This window comes from Protomyctophum parallelum (genome assembly GCF_964188405.1).
Source record: "Protomyctophum parallelum genome assembly, chromosome: 14".
NCBI lineage: Eukaryota > Metazoa > Chordata > Actinopteri > Myctophiformes > Myctophidae > Protomyctophum > Protomyctophum parallelum.
The window spans coordinates 50573131-50585909 of record NC_139709.1 but is presented as its reverse complement, the minus strand read 5'-3'; the positions used below and the strand labels follow the sequence as shown (position 1 = coordinate 50585909).

Here is a 12779-nt window from a genome sequence, read left to right as displayed (position 1 = left end):
CGGAAGTCTTCTCTTCAAGTGTAGATGGAGAAAAAATAAGAGCAAAGTGCAGAACTGACTCGGTCAAATTATAGAGGTTTTAAGTTAAGGAGTTAATCAGTAGATCTTAATAATTGGATACATTTTGGAATCTATCATTTGTATTCAATATTTTTGAGTGCCTTGAAAGAAGGAAGTTAGTGTGGTTGTTTTATGGCCTTTTGTATACTTGCAGAACTAGTTTTGGTTTTCTTTAAACTGACGTTTTTGATGTTCTTAAAAAAACCTGTATCTATGCAAGTGTCACTCAATGGTATGCACTGGCAGTGTCCTCAGATTCCCCTTCCATCTCGCACAAGCAAGACTTGAATGTATTTTTAGATAATTTCCCCCCCTGAACTTCGTGCTATTTTTTACCTGTGTAAATGTACAGAATTTTTATAATTGCCCATACATTTGTAATGCCTTAACCCAGCGTTACCCAAACGTTTTTGTCCGTGCACCCCCTGTTACTGTACCTCCTGACCTAGCTGATGCACCCCCCAACACTCAAGTCACGTATTTGGCTGAAAATGACATTTTGTTATATGATTATGGCAAATAATCACATAATGTCACTGCACTGAGAGACATGCAGCTGCTCGACGTGTTCGTGCACCACAAGGGGTGCACACACCACAGTTTGGGAATCTTAATTTAGGGTATTAAAGGAGAACTTCAACCATTTTCCACGTTATCTTCAAATCATTAATGGTCATTATCTGTCTATGAACACAACTGTCTGTGGACAGTTCAGAAACCTGCCTACCAATGATATCAATGGGGATTCCAAGATTATTTTGAAAAGATATTAGTTCAACCCAATGCTGGTTTTGATCAAGATCAAGAATAGATTATTGGGGTCATTCTTACAATCTTTCACTTATACTGGGTCATTTTCTATTATTTTGTATTTTCTTAACCGATTGCCTTTATACAGTGTGTGCGCCATTATGAGTTATTTATCATACTATATGACATCACACTGGAGATTAAGCCAATCATTTGTACTTGGTCATCATCCTCAAATGTGTTAAATTTATAAATTCATTTCAAATTGAGATGCGTGTTCATACTGGTCCATTCTCATTCTCCATCTCGCTACTCTACCTAGCTGTAAATTACAAACATAATTCATGTTGGTGATTATATAAAAGTTATTATCATATAAATGTATCATTGTTAAGTTCACTCTGTATATCCACAGGCATAATAGCATGAAACAATGACATCACTACAGACAGTGTGGATGGGGACAGTATTTACAGTGAATTGTAAGCATGCCGTTAGGTAATTGCTGTCTCTTTCCTTCCTGTTTCGAAGGATTAGCTCTTTATAGTAAATGCCCATTGTGTACATACACTCAAGTCTCTCTCTCTCTCTCTGTCTGTGAAGAGAAGTTAACTAAACGTAACTATTGCAATCAATGTTGTGCAAGTTCACACTTCACAAGAAAAGCTCAAACTTAACTTCACACAGATTTGTGTGGCTGATACTCATACTGCAACCACCCGCTGAAGTTTCTCATTGGCAACATGGAAAGGAAGTTATTAGTGATTAGTGAACCAACAGAAACAAACAGTACAGTGAGCAGTGTTACATTGTACAGCTACTCATTGTCAATCATAATAATTCCCAGTGTAGGTCTTTTGTCTCAATCAGTGCACACTGCACTCTGAAGTCTGAACTCATGCTGAAGGGTGTTATTTTACAAAATGCATTGTCTTAACATTTCCTTATTCTGTGTGATGACGAATCGTGAACTATAAATAATTCTTGTAAATTCCAGAACTAGTGAGCCAAAAATGTACCGGCTGTGACACGGCAGATAAGAGATAAACCGGTCACACAACATAGGGAATAGGGAACGAAACGAGATTTTGCTGAGTCAGTTTAAATATGTCTGGGTCTTGTTCACGATGAGGGGGGGGGCGGAGCAGGAGTTCAGCCGAGACTCGGAGCAGCATTAGCGGCATTGCAGTCACTGTCACAGACTCAAGGCCTTAAGTGGGGCTGATATGTGAGATTGTTTTGTTGTCATCAGTTGAATGTTTCCCGGTGTTGTGTTTCCTGTTGGAGAGCTTGGGGCTGTCCCGAAATATGGATGATCGTGATGAACAAGTCTTGCAACATTAAATGAAGAGAGGAGTGCATGGGAAAGTACAATGCACATTACAAAAAAAAGTCAACTGCAACTGATACCTAAAACAGTCTTGAAATGTTTTGACATTGTGTAGCATTAATACATGCATTAAGGTCAATTTAACAAGACAGAAGGGTGTCAAAAATGTACAATAGTGCACACTCAAAACAAGTGCAAATTATCAATTGGGGCATTCTTTAAGAACAAGTAATGGTAATCAACTTTCAAATAGGTTTGTGAGTGATTGACAAAAGAGTGCATGTTTCAGGTAATGAAATGTTTGAAAAGGCTGAAATGTTTGTATTGGTGTCAACATCTTGTATCAGAGGAGACTGAACAAACAGTCAAAAGGACACGCACAACAATACCTCTAGGCTGGGCCCTTCCTCAGACCTTCTTGGTGTCAAGTCAACATCTAACAATGAATTGGCTTTATTTATCATAGCTTTAAGCTCATAGCATAGACATAGTATTGTAATAGCTCCTGTCTATCTGTCAACAAAATAATACGAGAAGTCGAGAACACATTAGCAGATCTTCATAAAACTTGGTGGGATCAGTAGGCTGTCCCAAAGAGATCAAGTAGCTTTGACGCCAAAACGACCAAAGGACATTAAGTCACATTAAGGTCACGATCAAATTGGTCGAGTCATAATATATGGAATGAGATGTTGGTGAGGTTAAGGTTTGCAGCAATAAGTGAAAGTAGACGTAAATGGTAAATGGTGCATTTATATAGCGCCTTTATCCAAGGCGCTTTACAGAGATTGTGCATTACATTCACACACACATTCATACACCGATGGCAGCGGAAACCATGCAAGGCACCAACTAGCACATCGGGAGCAATTAGGGGTTCAGTGTCTTGCTCAAGGACACTTCGATAGTAACTCTGGGGGAGCCCGGGTTCGAACTGGCAACCTTACGGTCACCATCCATCCAGGCACTCTACCCCTGAGCCACCGCCGCCCACCGACGTGGCATTCTATTTTTAGTGCAAAGTGTTATGACCTGGCTCCAAGGCCACAACAAAAAAGGGGAAACCACACACGGTTAAGCAAAGTGTTACGTTTATTAACAAATGGTGAAAAATCTAAGAAAGCAATTAATTTTAAGTTTCCAACTTAAACTGTCAGGGAAACATGCTGCCCATTTTAACTAAATGCAACAGAAACAAAGGTGCTCTTCTGTGGCTGAGGAGGAATGAGGAGAATGAGCTTTGTTGTTGCCAAATGGAATGTTAAATTATCATACCGGAGGCTTAAAATTATATTTGAAAGAACTATCGTACAAAAGAGAAATCGTACATTTGTAATGTAACAAAAACAATTGTGAATTTAATGTAAAAAACAACCTTGTTTGTGACTCCTACGTAAGAGCATGCATCACATACTGCGTGGAAGCAGGCAACTTCCTGGACAGATAAAAGCCTGAAACTGGACTCGAAAGACAAGACAAGTACAGATCTAGGGTCAGATTGATGATTTACTGACTTGTTTTGAAAAGCCAAACTCGTTCCCAAATTAGCAGCCAGGGAATTTAAAAACAATGCACACACATTTTTGTGATATGATGAAATTATCGTACATTTGGGAAACTGGCCAGGTGTCTCCCCTTCGGGGCCCTTCCTCTGACTGATGTGATTACTGCCTCTGGCTCCACCTGGCAGTAGGCTAATCACTCAAACTCACAGAAGCCTGGCAAAAGGCCCTGGGGCTGGCTGTCACACAAGTTGAAGTTTGACACAGACTGGTCCAGTGGTGAAATAAACTCCCACTTGCTGTCAGATATAAATGTCTTCATTCGATGTAGCCTACATTGTTAATTTTAACAGTGTAAGAATTAAAAATCACACCCGCGTGACAGGGGGGGGGGGGCTCTTAAAAAAGTTGACTTGAAGGATTTATTTGACGGGGGCCAGGTGGTGTCTCAACGCCCGTGCCTCAGGCTCAGAAACCCTGCAGCAGAGCAGTCACCTAGCCTGATTATCTGGCTGGAGAAGTCCAGTCGGCAGACAGTCTGTCATAGACTCTATGACCTGGAGCCAGGCTAGCTGTCGCCCTGAATGAGAACCAGGTTAACAGAAACTAAAGAAAGGCAGGCAGCATTCAAACTAAACAGGCAGCTGATGGATACATTTAAATGGGATCCATCTTTTAGAATGAAAGCAAGGACTGTATAATTTGTAAAACATATTGTAAATCTATAACTTCAAATAACCCAGCTGGGAGACCAATTCAATACTGTGCTGTACCTTAAAAATGAGTGATTAGCCCTTTAAATGACAATCACTGTACCAAAAATAGAAACATACCTTAAAAAATGATTTGGAGGCAGGATGAAATAAGTTTCGGAGAGAGCTTAAGGTTTAACAATTATTTTAGTCGGTATAAAGTCAATTTACATAGAGAATGTGCTACATGGTTCAGAATATATTTACATCAATATAATTTAGAATAATCAATTGTTGATTCCAAAAAGAACCCGAAGCTGAACTGAACTTCACAGTATTTGTTCCAGGCTAAATACTGCAGATCCCGTCAGATTTGTTGATATAATGTTCATTGGCTGGAGATGTTTCATGTCCGCAATGTCAGATGACAAAACCAGTGTTGGCTGTCCCTCATTAGTCCAACGCCTAGATGATGAGGATGGCGTAGCGACGCAGAGTTCATCTTCCTTGGTTCAGTCATTGATGCCTCAAAAATCTCAAATGTCAAGGTCAAAATCAAGGTCCAGAATAGATGGGTGTAAAAAAAAACTGGTTGGGAATGATCAGTTTAACTTGGAGGTAGAAAAGGTAGGCTACAAGGTTATGGTCAAAATTACATATTCTTTATAATAACAAGTGCAGTTGTTGCAGAAATGGCTTTGTGTAATAGGAAATTAATAAACAATTACTGAAGTGGAAGCTGTGATGTCACAGTATCCACACAGATGTGTGATGTGATAGTATTTTTTCACAAATGTACAAATGTAGACCAACTGGTTTTAAGGGTTGAACATGTTGACCATGACCATGTTGACGATCATTCCTCCTTAGGGTAGTGAAATTATTTTGTTACATTAAGTGTTGTACTTAAAGTACCAAAAGTAAAAAGTAGTCATTATGCAGAATGTCCCATATCACAATTTCAAAATGTATACAAATCTTTTGAAAATAGCAGATAAGATGCCTTGTTAGCTTCCTGGTGGCCTATTTTTAAATGGACCAAAATAAATATAGGGCTGAAGTGGGTAATGTATGTTTTGTAATAATAATCTATAAAGTAACTACTAGTAACTAAAGTTTTCAAATATAGTGGAGTAAAAGTACAATATTTGATTAGAAGTAAAACCACTGGAAATTGGAAATACTCAGTACAAATACCTTAAAATTGTACTTCAGTTAGTTACTGCATGCTATAAATATTCACCCCCTTGAAATTAGGAGTAATTAAAAAAACATAATTAAAAACAATAACCACAAGGTTCAGGTTTAACTGGTTCTAGAACTGGTTGTTCTTAATTTCTTATATCACATCACATCTGCATCTTCCAACCTGACATGCCCACTTTGTTTCCGATTTCAGAGCAAGAAGTAGTCATTTTTGGTTCGAGTTCGAGTTGAATGTTTATCACTGCAAAAATAGCCTTGCCAAATCTATTTACTTTTTCACTGGTCAGAGTTGAAAAATGTCAATTACTTTCAGAGTAAAGTCCTTCAGATGTACAGTATGTCACAATATTGACAATAGTGCAAATGTGCACTGTATGTACATGCATAAAGTGAATGGCAAATTGAGTGTCAAAGTGAATTATTTTTGTTTAATGCAATCAGATAGGACTTCTTTGTATGGGCTGTCAAGGCCAGACAGTAGTTTTTTGCCAAGTAGGCGTTCCCACTTCCCACATAACTTCCGGTTATGATGCCATGCGCGTACCCTCTATTCTATAATGAATAAGAATCCACCAAATATACATTCATGATTTAACATAAATCATGAAGTTTCACTGAAGTTTTCAGGTCAGTTGTTTCAAGAAGAGTGAAGACAACATATCTCTAGAAAAAACATGGATACAATAGGAACTAATCATTATCAAAACAGTGTTTCTTGCAAAACAATAACCATGTCAATTGCACCTCTGTGTGAAAGACAATTGAGTGACCATCTCATCCAACTACAGCACCTTCAGGCTGCCTGCTGAACCCCCTTTTAGACATTTGCTTTTAATGGGTTGAACTTTGAATAATGTTATTCTCTTGGTAGGTTTCAACGCCCGGCTTGCTATGATGTCCAATTCCCACCCAACAAGAAAGTCCAATGGGCCCAGGCGGTGGCGTAACAGTCTGGGCACCCGACTGGTAATCCAGTCGCAGTGTGCCACGGGTTCGACTCCCGGGCCCGAAACGGCCTTTACTGCATGTCATCCCCCCATCTCTCTCCCGTTTCCTGTCAGCCTACTGTCTGTCCCTTCAAAAACCAATAAAAGGCGTAAGCCGCAAAAAATATCTAAAAAAAAAAAAAAAAAAAATGTCCAATGGATGAAGTTACATAAAGGCTGTCTCCATAAGTAACGGTTCCTTTATCAGGACTTACTGAGGAAACAGGAGGTCATCACCACCACCATCACATCCATGCTACTCGACTCGTCCACAGTCACAATGGTGCCTCTTCCGTTGCTTAGTGACCATCACCATAGGGTTAAGCTTGTAGGGTAGCAAGCAACACTGTGTCACGTCACAGAACAAGACTCAAACCACTTTTGTCACATCACTGCGATTACAAGTCAAAGGTTCCTTTGACTTTAAACTTCTTGGCTGAGCGTTCACTAGCGCGGTGTTCAAACTTGCTGCCGTAAATGTGGGAGACAAATCCCTCAACTTCCACTGCGAATACACTGTTCCTCTTGGGGATAGCTGTCACGAAGGGAAGGAGATGAAATTAGTTAGTACCGGTATGCTAAAACAACAAACGGTCTGTGATATCACCAGCAGGCCGACCTGTTGCTTAATGACTGAGCAATGCCGAAAGGTTTCAGCCAGCTATAGAAATGAAAACCAAAAATAAAAGCAAACAGCACTTGGTTTGAGCTTGAACAGTTTGGACAGACCAACTGACAAGAGTTGTTGCAGCCATGGCGAAGCATGTATGTACGTTATGTGAAAGACATGTCTGTTAAAGGACCACTTCACCACTTTTCAACATACCTACCATATAACTGGTCCTCACTAATGACCATAACAAAATCCCACAATTCTTGTTCTACTCACTCTGTCACTGTGTCTCATGGGAGGGCTGTGGGCAGTCCAGAAACCCGTTCAGCAGTATCGATGGGAAATCCAAGCGAAACGGCAGGCTTTATATTCGTGAAAAGTTGGAATGCGATAATGGAAGCCATGGTTCTCACAATGATGTCACTGGTGGACGGGTTACTGAACTGCCCACAGCCCTCCTGTGAGACACAGACTGAGTAGAACATTAGTGAGGACCAATTCCATGAAAATAAGTTGAAAAGTGGTGCTTGAAGTCATAATATGGACTGTATCAATGCATTCTAAGTGGCTATGTATAGAAACAAAATCGTAATCAAACATAACTAAACAAGGCATTAACAGTCAAAATAAGATGTTGACTAAATTCAGACCTACCCTTTAGTTTGTCCTCTTTCGTGATGATTTTGAACACGTGCTTGAATTCCTGGACCAGAATCCCTGTTGTACCCACATATGATGGGCATTTGGATCGCACCACTGTGACATCAAAATGAAACAAGAATATATCATCATTCATGACCCATGGCATGCAACAAGTTATGAGAAGATAACAGTTGCTGATGCATGGTGAGCATGTACATGAGAAGTTCTCACCGTCAGTTAAGTTCCAGCACTGCATAGTGTTGCTAATTTAGGCTATGCAACACATTTTATAATACTAAGACAAGCATCCGACGCCACTGTTGGTTAACAAAGACTACGTATTTTCAACTAAAGAACAACTGTCAACACTTGAGTTGAAAATGTTCCATTCTTGTATGCCACAGTAGAGCAACAAAAGTGACGCATTGTAGACTAGCCTTAACATTAGTGACAACTGATGTGGGAGCAGGTATCTGAAAACACATACATACTAACTGGTAAAACATTTAAAAAAAAGAGCAAACTCTTACCGGTGAGAATTGCACCATGGAAGTCTGCCTTCAAAAGCTTTTGCTGAATTGTCTGTGGATTGCTGTGTAAAAGAGATTTGTTTAAACAATACATGCCTGCTAATGTACGGCAAACAGAATATTTTGTCTGACAAGCTTAAAGCTACAATAACAATTGAGAAAAAATGAATTTTGAATGACTGGCAGAAATAGATACAAAAACGATTCTCACCTTCCTGGTTTCAATCCATTACACAAGTCAATGATGTATTGCTTCCATAGGTCATGAAGAGGTAGGAAAAGTTCATACCTAGAGTTAAGAGCATTTGATTTACTTACAAAAGTAATAACATAAAAATATCTCACACACACACACACACACACACAGTCCAAAAGTTTGCTCTGCACTGTTGATTCCGATGCAGTTTTATCAACATTAAGTGAAGTGCGTAAAAGTTATATTGGGCTAATATACCAATATGTAGCCTACGACCATAGACTGTAAAAAATATGGACAAAGCGTTCCCCGGGTCTAACATGAACGTAAAATGAAGCCTGTAATGATATGCTAATTCCTGATGTAAGTCGCCATCTTTTGGTACCAGCTGGCCATTGGCTGGCTCCGTTTTGTACCAGCTGGTCATTGGCTGCCCAGACAACGAGGCGGGACTTCCCCCCTTCTTCTCTGTTGGTTTTTATTTTGACTCGAGTGGGAGGAGAAGACTCTTGAGTGGGAGGGGAATCCCGATCATAGACTGTAACGGTAGCCACGCCCCTCAGAACATACGCGACTTTATGGTCATTTTTTTAATTAATGGGACCATAATTTTCCAAAAAGAATATTATGACATTAGAAATGAGACTTTAAACTAGTGACTGGAAGAAGAAAGTATTCATGACCATGTTTATTAAGGTAATACAGTCTAGGTGAAGTTGGGCCAAAATACATGGGCCTCTATGGAGCTATGGGGCTTTTTGGGTCCAGTCCAGCGCCACAACAGGCCATTATATGAACTACCGATTTCAAATGAGGCTTCACGAAATATCTGGCTGACTGCCCCCCTGCCTACGACACAGGGATTTACAGACGGAATGAAGGTTATATCTTATCATCTGATCATCTATCGATACAGTCAACAGACAGCAGTGCTGTGAGCAGTGTGCTCTCATTGGCTGTAATACAGGCCTTATCGGGGCGCAGTCGCAACCCGGCTCATACTGTATTGTGAGTGTGACAATACAATGTACAAGCCATAAATGGTGTTATTCAAAAGACTAAAAGGTGCGTTCAGACTTGGATTGTTAGAGCGGCCCGATTACATAGTATAAAGTCAATGCAAAGACGAGAAGTTGCGCGAGCGCCGTGAACGGGCGCGGTGCGACCTGGCGCAGCACAAACGGGACAAACAGAGGCGAATATTTAAATTCAAGTCTGAACGCACCTTTAGACTAAATCAAAATATTGAGAAATTTTAGGCCATATTGCCCACTGCCCAGCAAGATAATGCTTCTTTCACCCTGGAAGATCCCAGTAGGCAAAGCGCCACTACAGTAAATGGGACAAGAACACACCAGACCAACCTCTGGTGCTCAGGTTTAATCTGGAAGACCTTCATCTCCCTCTTCTGTCTGGCGTTAAGACCTTTGGCTCTCTTGCTCTTTTTGTCCTTCTGTGGGCGTCTGGGATACTGCAGGACCACAGCCTTGCGATCAAGCATGCTGCTAACTTGCTGTGGTGTCATGGTACGCATACTGTTCCTCACGAAAGACTTAGTGAAAGCCTCTGCTTGAAGCTTCTTTTGAGACTGAGAAGACGGAAAGATTCAAGTTAAATTACCAAAATATTATGCAAGGAGTAGGACTCTGCTCTGATAACACAAAACGCACTAACTCTAAGCTGTTACACTTCACAATATAAAAACACTGATTGCCCTGTACCATCCAGGATGCAAAATCCTTTATTATAAATCAGGTGGGCAGCCATAGCTGACTGCAGGTTTGTTGTTTGATGGAATACTTTAACAGTTTAACAAAAAAGAACAGGAGAGTACAGTTCAGTAGAGTTCACTTTCGGCTAAGAAGATTTAAAACCCAAGAAGAAAGCCTATGACTTAATGACATACAATACCAATATACAGTACTATGCGAAATCATATAAACATGTAATAACATTGTCCTTTGGTCAGTTAAGTGTTAATACATAATATATCGTGATTGATTGATTAATTGAAATATCTATTAAGTTTGCAGAATGGGTACATTTCACATGAAAGCACAACTCAATACAAAGACTGATAAACTGTGGACGACACACTGATAAAGTATTACACTTGTTTACAACAGGGTCCACAATTTTCAATTCATCAGAACATTTAGAGAAACAAATATACACTTGGTATAATATGGAAATCATGTAAGGAGGTAAAAAAAGGAAAAGAAACATACCAAACACTTTGTTTCTTTTCCTTGTCCTTAACGTTTGCAGGCTTAGCATCATTTTATGATTTTCTGTACTCACAAACAGTCATATCTAGGGAGTAGGGACCTCAAAACCTACTTTAGCGAGGCCTTTAACCTGGAACTGGAGAATCTGGATTGGTCCGATGAGCTCAGGAGCACTATTTCAACCCCACAACCACAAGGCGACTCAGCCATCTCTATAGCTCCAATCATCACCCACATAATAAACCTCTCCATCAAAGACTGGGGTTGCAAATTAGCCTTGGCTACAAATCCATATACATTGCAACGGTTTCATGTTTTTACAACTTGATACATTGTTTTTTGTATTGTCCCTGTTAAATAAACGTATTAAAAAAACAAAACAAAAAACAGGGACAAGTCCCCCAAGACTTCAAAGTGGCCAAGTAACCCCCCCTGCACAAGAAAGGGAGCTAATTAGACCGCAGCAACTACCGCCCTGTTTATATTCTAAGCTCACTGGAGCCCTAGTACAAGGTGTCTACGAGTCGACTATGCTATGCATGCAACTCTTGGCAACACAGCTCCAGACTTCCCAAAACAAACTGGTCAGGTTACTACTTGGCCTCACGCCTCGAACCCACATCACCCCTGCCCATTTTTACAGACTGGAATGGCTAAGGGTTGACGACAGAGTACAGCATCTTGCAATGGGTCTGATCCACAAGATTCGATACAGCACCAAGATACCCTTAATGTCAACAAAGTCTACACCCAATTGCAACACCAGAGGGAGTTCAACAAACCATGTGCAACCCAGATTTGGCACAAACAAGGGACTAAATAATGTTTGCTCCTATGCCACCAAAAGGTGGAACGCCCTATACAACAGTCATTAAGACATGCGAATCCCTATATAGACTCCTTCAAAACAGCTCTCAATAGGACCAGGGCACCTACGGACGCAATTCGAAACTGGCCCCCGTAAAACCTATATTTGTACGTCTCTAATTGTTATGATGAATTGAACATGGTGGGCCCCATTGTAAACAAGTTAATACTTTATGGTGTCGTCCACAGTTAGGTTTTGTATTGAGTTGCGCTTGAAATGTACTGTAAAGACCTACAAGCTCGTAGCGTGGCACATGGTGCCGCGCTATGAGCTTGTAGATCTGCTATTTTTCAAAAGCTAAAATATAACATAATGCTAGATTCTCTGTGGGGTTCAGGTCAGGCCAGTTCGCTGGTCAGTTAAGCACAGTAATACCATGGTCAGTAGACTCAGTACACCTATTATCAGTAGTTTTGGCACTGTGGGCAGGTGCCAAATCGAGCTGGAAAGGAAAATTAGCATCTCTATGAAGCTTGTCAACATACTGTAGCACAATGTACTTTAAAAAGATGGCTGTGTTGAAACCATTGTTAAGTTTTCACTGTCAGTAGATCAACACCAGCAGATAACATGGCCAAAATCATCACTGTGTTTTGTCAAGTCCAGAGTCTTAACACAACCGTCTATTATGATATTTTACAGCACTGTGTGCCTCCGTACATTGACAAGCTTTATGTCGATGCTGATCTTCCTTTCCAGGCAGCTGCATGGCACCTGCCCACAGAGCCAAAACTACTAGGAATTGGTGTACTGACCATGGTATTACTGTGCTTAACTGACCAGACAACTGGCCTGAACTGAACCCCACAGAGAATCTACGTTGTATTGTCAAGAGGAAGGTGAGAGACATAAGACCAATTTGAACAATACAAATTAATTTACGGCTGTTATCATAGCAAACCTGGGCTTCCATAACACCTCAACAGTGCCACTGACTGATTACCTCCATGCCACGCCCATTGATGAAATGATTTGTTCAAAAGTAGCCCAGAGCAAGTATTAACTGCATACATTAATATACTTTTCAGATGGTCGACATTTCTCGCTTAAAAACATTTTTGTGGTCACGTAAAATATTCTAATTCATTGAGATAGGATTTTTAGATTTTCATGAGCTGTACGCCATTAAAACAAATAAAATAAATACTATGCAGTAATTAGTTGAGATGGAGCTGT

At 40.2% G+C, this 12779-nt stretch overlaps 1 protein-coding gene across 1 annotated transcript; it reads right to left on the bottom strand.

The window, feature by feature from the left end:
- Window positions 1–6694: 6694 nt before the first annotated feature.
- LOC310871025 (ribonuclease P protein subunit p29-like) lies at window positions 6695–10082 on the bottom strand. The gene is made up of 5 exons (XM_083782458.1): window positions 9872–10082; window positions 8523–8600; window positions 8312–8373; window positions 7794–7895; window positions 6695–7061 (listed from the first exon to the last, which is right to left on the bottom strand). The coding sequence occupies exons 1-5, from the start codon at window positions 10039–10041 to the stop codon at window positions 6925–6927; spliced, it is 549 nt and encodes a 182-aa protein (XP_083638584.1). The 5' UTR covers window positions 10042–10082; the 3' UTR covers window positions 6695–6924.
- Between the last annotated feature and the right edge of the window lie 2697 nt (window positions 10083–12779).